Raw genomic sequence first — 19,417 nt, forward strand, 5'->3', positions numbered from 1 at the left:
GGAAAATAAGCCTTGAGCATATGATGAAGCCCCAGAATTCAATCTGTAAAAGCAATTAGAAATTTAGTGAGGAAGGAAATATAAGAAAGTCATTATCTAAATACAAAAAAAAAAGAACGGTTCAGGGATGCCTGGATGGCTCAGTCAGCAGAGCATGTGACTCTTGATCTCAGGGTTGTAAGTTCGAGCCCCACATTAGGTGTAGAGATTATTTAAAAATAAAATCTTAAAAAAAAAAACAGTTTGTATCAGAACAGGAAGTGATTGAGATTCAAGAAAGGAATTAAATGGTTATCAAGGGAAAAGGAAAACGAAGAGATGGAAGATATAAAAGATACAATGAAGAAGGTATTTCCTCTCCCAACAAATAGAAAGGCCATCAGAAACTTCAGAGAAAACAACAAATATGTAAAATGGCAATGTACAGATTAAAACAGTGTATCATTTTAGCAATGGATTTTTATTTTTAAAAAGAATAATTTTTTTAGCTTGATGATATAAGCCTTTGAAAATGAAATGCAAACGATCATAACATGGTATTTGGCCCTGCAAGTAAACTGTGTTTGCCTAATAATAGCAGTTTAAATACTGGAGGTTTGGGAAGGGGTTCACATTTTAGAATAAATCTATAAAAATTACAGAAGATGCAGGGAGCCTGGGTGGCTCAGTCAGTTAAGCATCTGACTTTGGCTTAGGTGGTGATCCCGGGGTCCTGGGATCGAGCCCCTCGTCAGGCTCCCTGCTCAGCAGGCAGTCTGCTTGTCCCTCTCCCTCTACCCCTCCCCCTGCTCATGCTCTCTCTGTCTCTCTCTCAGGTGTATAAATAAAATCTTTAAAAAAAAAAGAAATTACAGAAGATGATAGTTACATATTATATAACTAAGATGACATTTAAAATGTGACTTCTATCAGTTAAAAAACTTTGAAAGTAAAAGTACACCTGACAATATCCCAGTAGCAATGACCATGTCAAGCACACAGAGCTTGGTTCCCAATACCATTTTCCAATAAAAGGAACCAGGGCTCCTTTTTTTTTTTTTTAAAGATTTTATTTATTTATTTGAGAGAGAGAGAATGAGAGAGAGCACGAGAGGGAAGAGGGTCAGAGGGAGAAGCAGACCCCCTGCTGAGCAGGGAGCCCGATGCGGGACTCGATCCCAGGACTCCAGGATCATGACCTGAGCCGAAGGCAGTCGCTTAACCAACTGAGCCACCCAGGCGCCCAGGAACCAGGGCTCCTTGAAGAAATGACTGATGCTAAGGCTGGGACAGGAACATACAAGATAAGCCTAGAGCTAGAACTCTGCAATCCTAGTTCCAGAAAGAAAGAAGTGTTCAAAACAAAACAGAATACGGGGCACCTGGCTGGCTCAGTTGGAGGAGCATGTGACTCTTGATCTCAGGGTCCTGAGTCTGAGCCCCACATTGGGTGTAGAGATTACCTAAATAATTAAAACTTTAATGGGGCACCTGGGTGGCTCAGCCGGTTAAGTGTATGATTCTTGATCTCAGATCAGGTCTTGATCTCAGGGTCATGAGTTCAAGCCCAGCAGGGAGCCTACTTTCAAAAAAAAAAAAAAAAAAAACTTTAGGGAACCTAGGTGGCTCAGTCAGTTAAGCGTCTGCCTTTGGCTTAGGTTGTGATCCCGGAGTCCTGGGATCAAGCCCTGTGTTGGGCTACCTGCTCAGCCAGGAGCCTGCTTCTCCATCTCCCCACTGCTCGCGCTCTCTCTCGCTATCTCTCTCTCTCAAATAAATTAAATATTTTTTTAAATAAAATAAATAAAAACTTAAAAAACAAAACAAAACAATTAAAGGATGTCAAAGAGGGGATAAATGTCAGTAGATAAATCCAACAAACACTACCTCAGTGAGGTGATCCAGGTTAATATCATCAGTGATGATATCATACTTATGACAGTGATAAGTCATACTTATAACACATCCTCTTGATATGATGTGTTGATAATGAAACTTTACCTCCATGGCCTTCCTCTCAAAAGACACATAACCTCAGTCTAACCATGAGAAAAACATCAGACAAATCCACCTGAAGGGTATTTTACAAAATACCTGACCAGTACTCCCTAAAACTATCAAAACAATCAAAAACAAAGAAAGTCTGAATCATTTTCATAGTCTTAAAGAGCTTAAGGAAACATAACACTTAAATGTAACATGATATCCTAGATTGGGTCCTGGAACAGAGTAGAGATATTATGTAAAAACTAGGGAAATACAAATAAAGTATGGATTTAGTTGATAATAACGTACCAATACTGGTTCATAGTTGTGACAACATGTAAAAACGTTAATAGTAGGGGAAACGGAGTGGGGGTTATACAAGAATTCTCTATACTATTTATGCAACTCCTCTGAAAACAAAATAATTCTAAAACAAAATGTTTGTTTTTAAAATGCATATCTGACAGAAGTTGGGAGATAAAGGGGGAAAAGAAGTGAAAGGAAGGATGGGGTGCTAAAAATTATGGTAAGTTAAGATCTTATTTTCTTATTCTTAACCCTTCTAAAAGATAATATTGAAGTAACAATAGCAACAATGTATTTAATGATTATTGCATATGGATAAGTGAAATGAATGACAGACAAGGAGTGAGAGGGAAGAATTGGGAATATTGTTTTTAAGGTATCTACACTATGAGTGAAGCAGGAATAGCATCATTTGAAGGTGGATTTAGTTTAGTCAAAAATATATACCTTTAACTCTAAGACAACCACTGAAAAGAATTTTAAGAATTTTTTACTGATGTGCTAAGAAAGGAGATAAAATGGAATCATACAAATTGTTCATTTCAAACCAGAGAATTCAGAAGGAAGAAGCATCTGGCAATTAATAGAAAACAATAGTAAACACGGTTGACATTAATCCAAATATATCAATAATAACTCTAAATGTGAACGGTTTAATCAACCAATTAAAAGAGAGATTGTCAGAGTGGATTTTTTTTAAAAAAACAACTATATGTTTTCTACAAAAACCAAATTAAAAATAAAGACACGGGGGTGCCTGGGTGGCTCAGTCGGTTAAGTGTCTGCCTTCGGCTCAGGTCATGATCCTGGAGTTCCGAGATTGAGTCCCGCAAGGGGTTGGGGGGGGGTCCCTGCTCAGCGGGGAGTCTGTTTCTCCTTCTGCCCCCCCATGCTCTCTCTCTATCTCATTCTCTCTCTCAAATAAATAAATAAAATCTTTAAAAAATAAAATAAAAACAGTATCAAAATACACAAAGCAAAAACAGAACAAAAAGGAGAAAAAGATGAATCCACAATTATAGTTGGTGACTGCAAAACCCAATGTCAGTAACCGATACATCTAGCATGTAGAAAATCAATAAAGATATAGTTGACATGAAGAGCACTATCAATCAACTTGATCTGATTGATATTTATAGAATACTCTATCCAACAACAAAATACATTCTTCTGAAGCTCACTTGAAACATTCACCAAGATAGATCATAAAACACACCTTAGCAAACTTAAAAGAATGGAAATAACACAAAAGATGTCATTTTAAATTAATATTAGTTGTTTGAACATAAATAGCCCCAGAATGAAGAAAATTAACCTTTATCCTATTACATTTTAATGGACATATTCTTTTAAAAATATCTATTTTCCTTTACTTTTTTTGTTTCTTTAATTTTAATTCCAGTATAGTTAACATACAGTATGATATTAGTTTCAGGTGTACAATATAGTGGTTATTTTCCTTTGCTTTTTTTGCTTGCTCAACAATATGCCTTCTGATATCCTCTGCCTGACTAATGCCTACTCATGCTCAGTCCAAACTTAAAAATTAAAAACTTTAATATAGTAAAACAAAAACATAAACAAAGTTAGTAATTGAAAAAAATCTACAGAACATAATGAAATATTTATGACATAAAGGATTAATGTCCTTAATATATAAAGAGATTTTATAAATCAATAAGAAAAAAAATGAGTAGATTTATTTTTGGCTCTTAGCCCACACAGCAACAAGAATAGTATCTTTAAATCCCAAATCTGGCTGTGTCACTCCCCTACTTAAAGTATGACTTCAATGACTTCGCGTGGCTCTTAGAATAGAGTCCAAAACTCTTAACACAACCCACATGATCTGGTCCTTACTTACCTCTCTAGACTCTTCTCCCATCATCCCCCACCCCTCCCTCTCTGGACTCCAGTCAGGCTGGTCTTTTTTCAGTTCCTTGATAGCATAACATTTTTGTACATGCTGATCACTTTTCCTAGAGTCACACCACCACTCCCTTCACCTGACTGATGCCCACTCTTTCTTCAGATCTCAGCTTAAATATCATTTCTCAGGGAAGTCTTCTGTCATCAACTCCAGATCATTTTGGATCCTCCTATAATATGTGCTCTTCCTAGCCCTTACGCCAACAGATGAAATCAGGTTTCCGAATCTTCAGTGCTCAGAACCATACCCTGAGAAGGGTGACCCTTCCCAGGAATGTGAGGCTTGGAGCAAAGCAACCATTGGCTTCTGGACCTTCTTACCCACAACCATCATGGATGGTGAGGAAGCCCAGGAGAAAGTTATGATGAGACTTTCTCCAAGCTATTAGTCCTTAAGTTTTTTAGAATAGACAACTTTGGGAACATAATGAAATCTATGGGACTTCTCACCAGAAAAATGTGCATAAGGAAAAGTTTCAATAATGTTTTCACAGGTTCGCAATTCCCTAAAGACCATCTATTCACCTCAGGTTAAGAACCCCAATTGTAGGCCTAGTGAGAATGTCATACACACAAACACACTGGTTACCTGGCTTTGTTCATTTAATCACTACTCACTATCTATAGTGTAGAGATTCCAGTAGTAATAACACTTTATACATGAAATTTCATTTATGGTTTAAAAGAAAAGAAAGATTTTATGTACATTTTCTCATTTACTCTTCACAAAAACCCAGTGAAATAGCCACACATTCCTCTACCTGCTTTACAAATGAGAGAACATAATCCCAAAGACATAAGTGATTTGGCTAAGGCCACTAGCCAAAAAGGAGCTGAAACCCAGGAGTAAAGCACACTCTCTTAACCTTAGGCCTGGACCTTCCCCTCCATATTGACCAATGGCCAGTGGTAATAGGACTTGTGCCTAGTGATGTAGCTGCCTGCTGAACACCAGGGTCATCATATGAGGATAACCCCCAAGGCCAAAACCTCAGCCCCCATTCCCGTGCTCTCCTATTCTAGATAGTGATGTAACTGCAAATGGGGGAGGGGGGGTCCCAGCAGAAGAACTCCCCTGGTGTTTAGTGGAGGTAGCTAAAGCTTCCCATCTCCCTGCCCAGAGTGCATAATAGCAAACATTCTTTGTGTTCTTAATACATGCCAGGCATCCTTCAATGCTATTTACATAAATTAACTTACTAAATCCTCAGAACAACACCAGAGTGTAGGTACAATTATTGTCTCTATTTTGTGGACACTTAGGGAAAGTTGAGTAACTTGCCCAAGGTTACACAACTAGTAATTTTCAGAGCTCACATTTGAACTCTGAGCCTGCACTCTTAATCAAACCACCATTCTGCCTCTCCTGAGCCAATTGTTCCTCACTTTTGTGGGTCACGAGCACCCTGGAGAGTGTTATTAAAGCTCTAGACCCTCTCCCTGGGAAAATGTGGTTAAGCAGAATTTTGCAAAGTAATTCAGGACTTCAAGGACTCGCAAGCCTCATACATACTGGAGGGAGCTGTCCAGGGACCAAAAGAGAAGCTGCGCCAGGACTTCACCCCTGCAAACGCGGGAGGAGAGCTGAGCTCCGCGGTATGACGGGGATGCTCTTTCACTGAGAATCAGGAAGGGTGATCTCCCGAGACCGCAATACCCTGGGGACGCAGCCGGACGCTGAGCCTCCGAAGTCCGGTAGCTGAACCAGATATGCACAGACCACCAGTGAGACTGAAATCTTGAGTCTGTGCCAGCATCTTGGAGTCACAAGACAGGGAATTCTGAGCGGACGGGATCTCAGAACTCGGGTCCCAGGCGCAGAGGGACACTATCGATCGCTGTTCCTGGTGCTGAAACGCCGCGGTTACGGAGGGGAGGGGCTGCCTGCCGCCCACCCCCACCCCCGACCACGTACTAGGTACGCCGCCGCCACAGCCGCGGGAGCTGTCCAGTGCTGAAACTGGATGCGGCCCGGCCCGTGGGGCTAGATCCGAGCTTGCCGCACCTAGCGGAACCTGGACCGAGCTGCTGGGAGCGCTGACGCAGAACGCTGGGAAGGCGAGAAGCAGTGGGCTCCACTCCGGGCATGGACCAGCAGAGACTGGACTCCTACCAGTGGGGAGCTAGCCGTGACTTCAATGAGCACGTCCTGCATAAGGTAAGAATCTCCTGCAGTCCCCTGCCCCCATCCCAACGCTGGGAGAGGGCGCCGTCAACAGGAGTTCTCTCCGCTCCCCTGACTTGGCTTCGGGACTTAAAGAGAAACTAGCCCATATCTGTGAGCCTGTGAACGCTTTCTGTTTGATCCTGTTTGCGGTTCAAAACAGATATGCGTAAACACTGGGGGAGGGGCCGACGCCAGAGACTCAGATTATCAGGAGCTCCGTTCAATTCTTTTAAATCACCTGTGTCCCGTTCTCACTCACTTCCTCCTGCCTCTCATCCATTTGAACTCTTGTGTCCCCTGAGCACCCTGTCCGTCCGTGACCCTTCTGGAAGGCCGTTTGTCCTCTCACCCGTGCCTCCCAAGCTCCGGCCCTGCCAGGTCTGGCCATTATGGTCAAAGACCTGAATTCCAGGGTGAAATTAGACATAGAAATGATCTACAGCAGAAACAAACTGTTATTTTCAAATTAGACTGCCTCCTGGCTCCAGAAAGCTGCCCTCCAGCCACCCGAAAGTGTTTGCTTATTTCAAAGCTCTAACTCATCCCTTGCTTCCCTCATTCAAATTTCTTATGCAACTCAAATCTCAATAATGTAGGTTTCCTCTTGAAGTGATTGTTGGGGAAAAGTAGCAGCCTCTCTCTAGGCAAGTCTTTTAATCCAAAATCCATCACTTCAAAAGAATCAGAGCCTTATATTTCCCATAAGAAGTCATGGATTGCTCCTCATCCCTTGCTTTGCCCTCCTCATTGAGCCCTTATATATCCTACTTTGCTAATACCAATTTATCTGTTAGTCCCCTGAAAAGCTGTACATGGTCCTATACTTGGAGATTATTTAAATAAAAATATCACTCTAAAGATTCCATGAATGTGGGGCACCTGGCTGGTTCAGTTGGAAAAGCATGTGACTCTTGATCTCGGGGTCCTGAGTTCGAGCCCCTTGTTGGGCATAAAGATTACTTAAATAAATAAATAAAATTTTAAATAAATAATAAAAATCCCATGAATGCAATCTCTTAAATAATCCAATTCACCCTCTTCCCCTATTACACAGTTTGTATTTGAGGAAACTAAAGTCCAAAGAGGGGAAGTGACTTGTCTAAGAAAACAAGGTAGTAAATGGCAGAGCTGGTACTAAAAGCCTGGAATTCTGACTCCAAGTCTAATAACTTTTTTCTCACAAGTGTGGTCCACAGGCCAGCAGCACTGGCATTACCTGAGAGCTTGTTAAAAATGTGAGGGCGCCTGGGTGGCGTAGTTAGTTAAGCGACCAACTCTTGGTTTCAGCTCAGGTCATGATCTCAATGTCGTGAGACCGAGCCCCGCCTGAGAGTCTCTCTCCCTCTGCCCCTCCCACTCATGCTATCTCTCTCTCTTTAAAATACATAAATAATGGGCATTAAGGAGGGCACATATTGCATGTATTGCGTGGAGCACTGGGTGTTATACGCAAACAATGAACCATGGAACACTACATCAAAAACTAATGATGTCCTGTATGGTGACTAACACAACGTAATAAAAAAATAAATAAAATAGATAAATAAAAAAATTTTTAATGTGAAATCTCAGGCCCCACCCCAGACCTACCGAATCTGAATTTGTATTTTAAAACAATCCCTAGGAAATAAATATGCAAAGTTTCATTTTCTAAAGTTTCATTTCTAAAGTTTCAGACACATGGGCCTGCGTCACACTGGCTATTTCTGACGCAAATGAAGGAAAATCAACTACTAACAGAAGTGCGTCTGTAAATTTGAATAGTCCATGTGACTTCTCCTCCAGGTCCCTGAACCCCTGAGGTATAGAGAAAAAGAGAAATTTATAACAACTGTCCCAGCCAGGAAGTTTTAAAATGGTTGCAGTTTGAAGTAAACTAGAATAAGATCTGTGTTCTTTGAGGTTGTGAATCTAGACCCAGTAGAAACTGCATGCAAGCTAAGGAACATAATTACAAATCAGTTACAAAATCATCCTGGTAATTAGATATTTGGTTCTCTCCAAGTTTAAGCTATCTTATAAAGATGTAAATATTCATGTTGGCACTTTAAGATTTGGAGGTCAAAGTTTTCAAATTATTGACAAGTGTGGTCTTTCCCACTTCAGTGACCCACATATGAAATACAGGATGTAGCCCACAAGAACTTCACTTCCCTTGGGTTTATTTATCACCAAATTGGGAGAGAGCCTGTTTCGACAACTTCCAATATATTTGAAGACAAGTGTCTACTTACTACTAGTGAATGCTTGGTTTCTTCAGCTTGGTTGTGAGCATCTTGAGAGCCAAAGCTGGACTTAAACCTTCTGTGGTTCCCGACAGAGTAACATGTGTATAGAGAATTTTCTTTTTCATGTAATGTTGATCACCTCCTCCTAATATTATTTTATTATTGTGAATGATTTTTTAATGTGATCCACCTAAGAATCTTTATGTAAAGGGGTAGAGTATCAACATATTTGTATTATTTTTAAGTTTGCTATATAATAGAATCCAAGAAATTCTTGTTGATTCATTTGAACATATTGGCCATGGGAAGCAGGACTTCCCTCCAACATTCACTGCTGGGAAGGATGATCTTTTAGATCAACTTTTTATTGAAGTATAATAACCACAAGAAAACCCCAAATCATGCGTGTACACCCTGCTGGATTATCACAAAGTAAGCACCTCTGTGCAACCACTGCCAAAATAAAGAGATAGAATCTTGCCAGCTTCCCAGGAACCCCCCACACACCCCTTTCCACATACTCCCCCCTGAGGTTACTCTTATAGAGGAGGGAGTATCATTTAATGTTTTGACAGGGCTGCCAGATTTTATGTAGGATAGTTTTAGGAACTTGCTAAGGATGAGACATTGCTTTATGGTGGATAGAAACCCCAGGCTGGGAATCAGATAGAACTTGATTGATAGAACTTTGAATGACATCTATGAGCCTTCTTTTCTTATCTATAAAATAAGAATAATATTATCTGGCTTATTGTCTTTTGAGGGAAGATGTTAGATGATATAATGTAAATATGTAGATGTAAATATGTGTTTCTCTGGCATATAGGAAGCATTTAGTAAACGGTGGTTATTAGGGTACATATCTCAGGCTTCAGAGCAACTTCAATAGGTGTCACATTGAGCGTCACTCAAAATAATGAATTTTTGTGAGAAGAGCAGCAGTTCCATACACAGACACACATACTCACACACACACATTCTTCACAGGCACAATCCCATGGGATTAAGCTCACACACCCACCATCAAGACTTCCATGTGAACACCCCAAATCTGATTTCCTAAGTTAAATATTTCCTTTCTCTGGGAGGTGAAGCAGGGGACCCAATAAAACTTCTCATTAAAATTCACTTATATGAAAAGCATATGCCAAATACCATCAGCTTTGGATGGCATTGGCACTTTAGCTAGTCCCAGGAGTTAGAGGGTGACCCAGATGAGCTTGAGTAACTCTTAACATATTCCTGGAGTGTGGGCTGGAAGCTGGGAACTGCTTGGAAACATTGAGTTCATCCATCACATGCTTGGAGTTTTTAAATAGAGTTGCTGTTGTTCTCACAAATCTGAATATTTGATGCAACTAAATAATTTAAAACATGTGAACAACCTTGCTGCTCTTTTGCTGAGAGAACTCCTAGCCCTCTCTTGCTACCAGTATAGTCTTGAGAGCCATCAAGGGCAATGGTGTGACCTAGAAGCTCAGGAACAGCCCACAGACTGGATTCTTGTGGTGCCAGGGCCTGGCCATAAACCCTAGGAAAAATGAAGCATGGAATTTTGCCCCAGATGCTAGTGAATCAGGACAGAGACTTCAGTTCAAGAGCTTACTTCCTGATTCACCATCACCAGCACTCTGATGCACACCCACATGCCGGTGTTGTTCCAAGAGAGGCAAATAATTACTAAACCAAAGTCACTCTCCTCTGTAGCATCTCAGAAAGACTATTGACCAGGGGACAGAAAGATGTGGTCTGTCCATCCATTCATCCAGGGCTTGGTTCTTGTGGGGAAAAAATTGAATTATCAAGGTCTCTGTACTACAAGGGATTTCCATTCCCTCTGACTCTGCTCTAACACCTCTTCTAGCTAAGTAGGAAAGGCAAGAGGTCATCTCTAGTACCTCCCTCTTCACTTGCACTGTTCCTTCACCTCCCTGTCTATGGCTCATCCTGTGATTTCCACACCCCTAAGTGGTCCACGCACCTTATCTATTCATTCAGCAAACATGTATTGAGCATGCCCAAAGCATAAGAAACTACACTGGGTATTTTAGAGAAAACACATGCACACACACAAATTGTTCCCACTTTCAATAAGCTTGTGGCTATAAGACAAGCACATACATTGCTATAATACTGTGTAGAGTCTCAGATGTGCCCTAAGAAAGATACAGGAAGATACAGAGGGATACCCAGGAAGAAACCTCTGAAAAGGTTACTTCTAATCTCAATTTGAAATGGCCTCCGATTAAGAGTTAATATTTAAGAAAGCTGGAGTTCCACACACCAACCAGCCTAGCTCTCCCACTGGGTCATCGCCCACTAATCCTGGAGAAAGTTCTGGATTCAGCAGCATTTTACCTCCCTGCCAGAAAATTTTACCAAGGAAAGAGCCATCCCTGCAAAAGGCCATACCCACTATTCTATCTCCCTCTACTATTCTTTATCCTTTGGGAACTTTTTTTTTTCAATTAAACAATGTTCATGGAACACGAATTTGTGGTAAAAGAATCCAGTTCCACAGGAAAACCTGTACCCTATAGGTGAAGAGATTTTACTTTCAAATGAGTTCATCATACCTCAATAAAGCAGTGTCGGATTTTTGGTTTTTGTTTTTTGGTTTTTTAAAGAAAAAATATGGGGCTCCTGGGTGGCTCAGTTGGTTAAGCATCTGCCTTTGGCTCAGGTCATCATCCCAGGGTCCTGGGATTGAGCCCCATGTCGGGCTCCCAGCTCAGGGGGGAGTCTGCTTCTCCCTCTCCCTCTTCCTCTCCCCCTGCTTGTGCTCTCTCCCTCCCTCTCTCTCTCTCAAATGAAATAAATAAAATATTTTAAAAAGAAAAATATGTAAAACCAGAGTGAGAGCATTAGCTCCAGTATTGCCAGATTTCCATCCTCAGCTCAGGAACAAACAAAAAAGCCAGGAAACGTTAGTTGCCCACTGTTGAATGTTTCCATTTGCTTGTTTTCCTTTCTTGCTTGCTCTGGAGGTTTTCAGATAAATAAATGAAGTGTGTGTTAACGTCACGGAGGATCTCGGGTCGTCTGGGACTCCTTTGACTGATCTGTCCATCCTGCCAGATCCCAGAGCAGGCAGCTGGCTTGGGGAGTGGTGCTGGTTGGTTGTCTTGGGTAACCTTAGCAGGAAATGAAGGTGACTTGGTGCAACATCTCAAAGCTCGTTTTCCAAACCCTTCGGGCTTTCCTCCCCAAGCACTCATCCCTCTAATTTGGAGTTCCTGGGTCTTTGGGGAGAAAATATCTGAGACTCACTAGTGTTAGTCCACTAATATTTCCTCCTATAAGCTGTTTTGGGGAGTGGCTTTGACTTCCTGCATTTCAAGGGCAGGAAACCCAGCTTTGCTGGATGTAAACAGACAGAGGTGAGCACCAGGCTAGGGAACAGTTAAACGGAAAATTTGAAGTGGCTCTAACCTTATCCCAGTGTGCTCCTTGCTTCCAGCCTCCCCTTCTCAGGCAAGAGAAGCAGTCCCCAGAGATGGCAAGTGAGAATGGAGCTCACAGCTCCTTTGCCAACTCACAGAGCACTCAGGCAATGCACTTCCCCAGTTGGGAGCAGCCCTGGACCATCCTCCCACCAGACAACCAGAGGAGGTTTTCTGGGGCCAAGTGAGAGAGCTCCAAGCCAGCAGCAAACAACAGATCTGGAAATGTTAACCCCTCACTGACCCTACCAGTCAAAACCTCCCCAGATCTCACCCTACTCCTCAAGGTAGCAAGGTCCTATGAAAATAATTGTTAAAACAGGCAGAGCTCAAGAATCCCTTAGCAGATAATTCCTGTTTCACTGACCTTGATGCCAAAGTCTGCTCCCTCCTTTCTTATTTGTATTTCTGCTTATTAGCAGACAGTTTTGACCCATCCACATTAGGGTGTTATTTAATACTTTGTGCTTCTGCAAACGGCTTACTTTTTTAAGATTTATTTATTTATTTTAGAGAGAGAGAGAGAGAGCAGGGGAGAAATAGAGGGAGAGAGAGAATCTCAAGCAGACTCTGCGCTGAGTGTGGAGCCTGATGCGGGGCTTAATCCCACGACCCTGAGATCATGTCCTAAGCTGAAACTAAGAGTCAGGTGCTTAACCGATTGAGCCACCCAGGCACCCCTGGAATGGCATACTTTTAGGTGTCTTGAACCACTAGTCCTCCGCCCTTGGCTGCCACATACATACACCTCCTCTCACAAGCTATAGGCAGAGCCAGTGATAATGTGTTCTTGGTCTCTATCCCTCCTTATCTTTTGTTGTTAAGGGCCTTTTAAAGGCAAAGCAAACCTTTCTCCAACTCCTCCTCCTCCTCTTCCTCCCTCTGCCATTTGAATTTTGCATCCACACCACTCCCAGAAAGCCTGCTTACTAAAATGCAGATCTGTCTGTCATGTATCAGAGCAATACCCGCAGGGGACTTCAGGAACTGGTAGACCTTGCTTCTTCCAGCCCCTCCCAACTTCACATAGAGAAACCCTTAACCTTCAGAAGGAATGGCGTTGCTGGTAGAGACTTAGTCCAGATGAGGCAGAGCCCCCTCCAGCCCCTCAGTATCCTCCTCCCTCTGTGGGGGGCAGTCTTCACCCAGATTCTTCCCCGTTCTCCTGGTCCCCTTCTCAGGTTTTATAAGGTTGTGAACTGAGAAGTATAAAATCATCTCTGTGCTATAATCTAGAGGGACCCAATGAGACTAATAATTGTTAGTAATAAATGATAAAAATTAACACATGGTTCATCAGTGGAGTATTTTACAGTTTACAAAATAATTTAATATATGCTGTGACACTTAACACTTACCACATGCTTTTTCCAGGATATGTTATTATTAATTTCACATTATAAATAGGGAATGGAGGCCAGATGGAAAAAAAATTAAATTACTTGCTCAAGGTCACAGCAGGTAGTTATTGTGGGAATTTAAATAATAGCAGCAAACCCCTAAAAGCACTTATGTGCCAAGCACTGTTCTGAGCCTTTACATCATCCAATCCTACAACAACCCTATTTTAATCTCATTTTAAAGATGAGTAAACGAGGGGCGCCTGGGGGGCTCAGTCGGTTAAGGAGCCGACTCCTGATTTCAACTCAGGTCATGATCTCAGGGTTGTGAGATCAGCCCTGCGTCGGGCTCTGTGCTGAGAGCAGAGTCTGCTTGAGATTCTCTCTCTCTCTCAAATAAATAAATAAAATCTTTTTGGGGCGCCTGGGTGGCTCAGTTGTTAAGCATCTGCCTTCAGCTCAGGTCTTGATTCAGGGTCCTGTGATCAAGCCCCATGTCAGGCTCCCTGCTCTGCAGGAAACCTGCTTCTCCCTCTCCCACTCCCCCTGCTTGTGTTCCCTCTCTCACTGTCTCTCTCTCTGTCAAATAAATAAATAAAATCTTTTTTAAAATAAATAAATAAATAAAATCTTTTTACAAAGAAAAAAAAATGAGTAAACAAGCCACAGAAACATTAAGAAACTTACCTGAGGTCACCCAGCTAATAAGTGGCAGAGCCCAGACTCCAACCCCAGATAGCTGGAGATCCAATGGGGCAGGGTCAGCAGAAGGCAAAGAGCTTTGCCAAGGGGATCACATGGCCAAGGGTGGGGGTTAAAGCAGTCACATGTAGGTTGTCGACAGCAGTCCAGTGTAGCCCCCAGCTCTCTAGGACTAGTGCCTGGTTTTGCTCACTCACACAAGAGTAGATCCATCTCTCCAGGCACACTCATGTTAATCAAACTCACAAGACTGATGTATTGCTCAAGATGACAAACCATATTATAATCAGGGGATTGTTTGCTAAGCATGAAATCCAGAAAAAGAGAGACTTGGGGGATTCAGATGTCTCATGAAACCAGGCCAATGTGGTGTGATGGTTGGCTATACTATGAGCACAGCTTGGATGTGCAACTCCTATAGCCGCCCCTTCTACCTCGGGGCCTCTCTCCCCTGACCCCTGCCTCCCCGGCTGTACTTAACCCTAGTGTCAGGGGAAGGGGGTGTGCTGTTCTCTCCAGATCTCATTTCCTGCCCTCCTTTAGGAACCACTTGCCTTTGAGCTTGAGAATGCCCAGGACTTGACCTGATTGGGAGAGAGAGGGGGTGGGGATGTTCCCTCTTCAGGAGACTCCATCAGACGCACCGACATTTGTCATCTTATATCTCTGCCTCCATTTCTCTCAGTGCCCTTGTCAGGGCCTTAGGGATTTGGGTTTCAGGGAAGAGAACCATGAAAGAAGAAAAAGGTGATTGGGGCCATTTCTTCATATCCCACCACCACCCCATCCCATGTGCCCTCCTTGAAACTGGATGTCGCCGGTTGAGAATCTTGAGAATGAATTCAGCATTGTGTGCTCCTAAACACCTGGGAACAGGGGCCATTCCCTACCCCCAAGGAACTGAGTGTGGCAGGCTAGGCGGGTCCCTGGGCTGGCATGGAGACAACTCAGGCCACATCTGACCTTAGCCCAATATGACACATGAACTTCAGTGTCTATGACGACGTCTTAAAGGTCATAGGAAGTGGGAAGTGGGCGCTGGGGAACCAGGTCAAATGTTCACAGCTCCCTCAGGCTACCAAGTTCTGAGTCCTGACTCAGGGACTGATCTGAAGGGCTGCAAAATCTACAGCTCCAGGAGGGGGTCCCAGCACTGAAGGTCAGAATGGCTCTGGGCCCGCAAGGTAGGAATTCCTTCAAGTCCGTGTCCAAGACAAGGAGGAGTTCTCCAGTGTACTTCTGAGAAGTGCCTGGAGTAAAGATCCATGGCCCAAGCTTGGCAGAGTTGGGTAAGTAGAAGCAAAACTGGCACCCCCTCCCTGAACATCTCCAAAGATCTGAAATGATAAAAATCCAAACCCAAAAATGCCAGAGCTCTGACCTCTGGGGATGACAGGTTGGCCGATGAAGAGCAACTTGGGAAAGACAGAGGCAAGGGGCCAGGTGAGCTCTGCAGTCATGCCCTCAAGAACCCTCACTCCCCCATGCCCAAAAAGCCAGGTCTCCTCCAGACATCATAGTGCAGCACCGCAAACACATGAGAAGACTACACAGAGTAGTCCCTGACCACCAACTGTCTGGCCCACCCCCTGCCCTGTCCTCCCCTGCCCTGTCCAGCCCCTGCCCTGTCCAGCCCCTGCCCTGTCCACCCCCTACCTGCTCACTGATTTGCTTAGAGCAGGAGGCAGCTCATTAGCTAAAGAAGAGAAGGGACTTGGGGTGTCAAGAAAACTAGGCTTTTAACCTGGCTAGGCCTCTCGCCAACTGTACTTCCTTGGTCATTCCATTCAAACAGCCCTTTACAGTTTGCAGAGCACTTGCATATAAGCTGTCTTGTCTGATTTCCACAGCACAACGTAAGCAATCCAGGCATCACTGTTGCCACTAAAAGGGGAACTCCCGTGGTCAGGACCCTTTTGGTTGCCAGTGACAAAACCCAAGTCAAACCATCTAAACAAAAAAAGAAAATCCATTGGCTCATGTAACTGAGAAGCCTGGGGATGCTGTTCAGTTGGATCCAGGGATTCAAACAATGGCATCTGTCTCTTTCTGTCTCTCAACATTCTTCCCTCTAATTCGGCTTTCTTCACAGGAAGGCCTCACCTCATGGGGTCACATGACTGCCAGCAGGTCCAGGTCACAGCCCCAGGGTTGCTAGTTTCCACTAAAGTCCTAGATCTAATGCTTATTGGACAGAAATGAGTCATGTGTCCACCCCTGGAGGAGGAGTCGGTCCCACCCAAGCCCTATCGGTCACGACTGGAAGAGTGTTTTCCAAGGAAAATGAGGGTGTGTTAGCTGTAGGCTAGTCATGCAAAAACAAGAGGACCCCATGGTAATCCCAGGGGAAGCTGGGTCCCAATTTTTTTTTTTTTAAGTAGGCTTGACTCCACCTGGGCTGAGATCAAGAGTCAGTCACTCAACCAACTGAGCCACTCAGGCGCCCCCTGTTTTTTTTTCTTTTTTCAATATTTTTAAATCTTTAATGAGAAGTGACTGAAAAAGAACTGAGCTAGTTGTGTCCCATACATGGTGTCATTTAAGACTGGATACCCAGACTTAGATTATTAATAGACAGACTTAGGTAATGAACTGATGTCACCCTATAAAGCTTATTGGGGCTGTGGAGCCAGACCTCACCCTATGGGTGGGAGTAGACTTTCCTGTAGAGGAAACAGATGACCCAACTTTCAGCCACCCCAGAAGGAGGTCAGTGTGGGGGCAGCGGATGAGGACACAGGAGGGGAGGCTCAGGTAGGAATGAGGGGCTAGCTCTTCCCCTGGTTTTGGGACCAGGGTCAGTCGGTGTGAAGACACCTGAATTTTTCCAGTGGGGGTGAGGCACGAGCAGTCTATGGCCACATGAAGGCAGATGAGAATTGGGATGGGAGACTCCCAAGTAAGTCCAGCTTCGTGGGTGGACAGTCACATGGGGCTCCACCTTTGGAAGGGCCCTATAATTGCTTTAATGCCCTGCTGTCACTATCTTGAGATCTTCTCAATAGTTTTGTACAGAGTCCCATATTTTCATTTTGTGCTGGACCCCAAACTGTGTAACTGTTGCTGCTGTCAAATAAGGACCCCTAGAGGATCCGGGCACTTGGGTGGCTCAGTCGGTTGGGTGTCCGACTCTTGATTTCGGCTCAGGTCTCCATCTCACGGTTGTGAGTTCGAGCCCCAAGTTGGGCTCCATGCTGGGCATGGAGTCTACTTAAAAAAGAAAAAGAAAAGAAAAAAGAACCCCTGGGGGTGGTCTGAACCCAGGTCTGGGCAGTAGTTCTGAGCAGAATGGCAAAGGGGTGATCAGTATCTCCCCCCACCCAGGGCTGTCACTGTATCACCAGTGGCTTTCACTGGCAAGGAATGGTTGTGCCAAGCACAAGAGCAATCTGCAAGGGTCATGGGTAGCAGGAAGCATGTCATGGAAGGCAGATCAGAACACCCAAAGGTGGACAGGCGAGGCCTTAGCCTCAGCGATAGGTGCCTGCAACATTGGGCTGGGGAAGAAGTAAATGAGACTTGTATTTGTGACCTGAGCACTGGACAATCAACTTTTGTTGGCTATTAGTCAATCATAGGAGCCATTATTGTTAATACCTAACTAATAGAGCTATTAATACCTAATTACAAAATTTGGGAAATGTAAAACAAAAATTACCTGTGATGCCACTGTTTCAAAACTCCTATCTTAAATAAAAATGCAATTGCTTTCTCAAAATATATATACAGTTTACCCTTGAACAATATGGGTTTGAACTGCACGGGTCCACTTGTATGCAGATTTTTTTCAGTAAATGCCATACAGTACAGTATGGTATTTCTCTTCCCTATGATTTTCTTAATAACATTTTCTTTTCTCTAGCTTACTTTATTGGAAGAAAACAGAATGGAATATATAACATGCAAAATATGTGTTGATCAACTGTACTATCAATAAGGCTTCCAGTCAACAGTAGACTAAGTAGTTAAGTTTTGGGGGAGTCAAAAGTTATATGTGGATTTTCAATTGCACAGGAGTCAACACTCCTAACCCCCCTCCCACCGTTGTTCAGGGTGGGCTGTATATATTTATATCCACCTCACAGACATTTTGTCATCCACATTTCATCCTCATTATTTTCAATGACTGCATAGTATCCCATTGTGTGAACACATGAAAATTCATTATAATTCTGAAATGTTGAAGCTTATCAAAAAGCACAGAGAATACTGAGGGGGGGGGTGGAACAAGATGATGGAGGAGTAGGAGACCTGGATTTCGTCTCCTCTCAGGAATTCAGCTGGATAGGGATCAAACCAATCCGAACACCTACGAACTCAACAGGAGATCGAAAAAAAGAAGAGCAACAACTCTCTGAACAGAAAAGCGACCACTTTCTGGAAGGTAGGACGTGCGGAGAAGTGAATCCGAGGCGATATTCGGGAGGATAGACGGCGGGGGAGGGGCCTCCGTCGGCCGCTTCTGGCAAGTGATAGAGCCGTGGAGCACAAAATCGGAACGTTTAGAAGTCTGCTCCGCTGAGGGACGTCGCTCCAGTGGCTAAGTGGGGGGTGGAACCCTCGCGGGACAGTGTGGTCTCAGGACCCTCGGGGTCACAGAAAGACCGGGGGTGCCTGAGTGCGGCAGAGCTCCCAGGTATCGGAGCAGGGAAGCCGGCTGCAGAGACGGAGCCCAGGCGCGGGCTCTCAGCTCGGGGTTGCCATAAACCGTGATCCGCGGCACAGTCGGGCCACTGCTCCTCCAGCAGGGACCCAACAAGCGGCAGATCCGGGGAGACTCACCTTCTTCCCCCGGGAGGAGAGGTGCGGGAGCGCACCGCGGGGATCTGCGGGGTTTGGAGACTCCACGTGGGGTCGGGTGCCAGAGACAGAGACGCGCGGTCACAGGCTGGGTGATAACGGAGTGCGGCCGGAGACCGGGGAGACGGGAGTGACTGACGGCTTTTCTCTGGGGGCGCACTGAGGAGCGGGGCCTGAGTTCTCGGCTCCTCCGGGGCGGAAACAGGGAGGCCGCCATTTTCACTCTCCGCCTCCAAAGCTGTACCGAAAGCTTGCAGGGAACAAAAGCTCCGGAGAGCAAACCCGAGCAGATGACTTAGCCCGGACCGGCAAGGGCGGGGCAATTTTGCCTCCGGCAAAGACATTTGGGAACCACGGCAACAGGCCCCTCCCCCAGAAGATCAGCGAGAACAGCCAGCCAAGACCAAGTTTACCGATCAATGAGAACAGCAGAACTCCAGTGCTAGGGGAATACTGCACATAGAATTCATGGCTTTTTTACCATGATTCTTTAGTCTTTCAAAGTAAATTTTTTTTTAACTGTCTTTTTTTTTTTTG

At 44.1% G+C, this 19,417-nt stretch overlaps 1 protein-coding gene across 2 annotated transcripts in view; it reads left to right on the forward strand.

Moving 5' to 3' along the window:
• The first annotated feature begins 5,761 nt into the window (after positions 1-5,761).
• RAB37 (RAB37, member RAS oncogene family) overlaps positions 5,762-19,417 on the forward strand; it is a 63,467-nt gene continuing 49,811 nt past the window's right edge. The window contains exon 1 of one of the 2 annotated variants that reach the window (XM_078066046.1): positions 5,762-6,358. In XM_078066046.1, the coding sequence (XP_077922172.1) occupies positions 6,287-6,358 (72 nt within the window). In that variant the 5' untranslated portion in view covers positions 5,762-6,286. The remainder of the gene's footprint in view (positions 6,359-19,417) is intronic. The other variant, XM_078066045.1, reaches the window with a different exon arrangement.

This window comes from Halichoerus grypus, chromosome 2 (assembly GCF_964656455.1).
Source record: "Halichoerus grypus chromosome 2, mHalGry1.hap1.1, whole genome shotgun sequence".
Classification (NCBI taxonomy): domain Eukaryota; kingdom Metazoa; phylum Chordata; class Mammalia; order Carnivora; family Phocidae; genus Halichoerus; species Halichoerus grypus.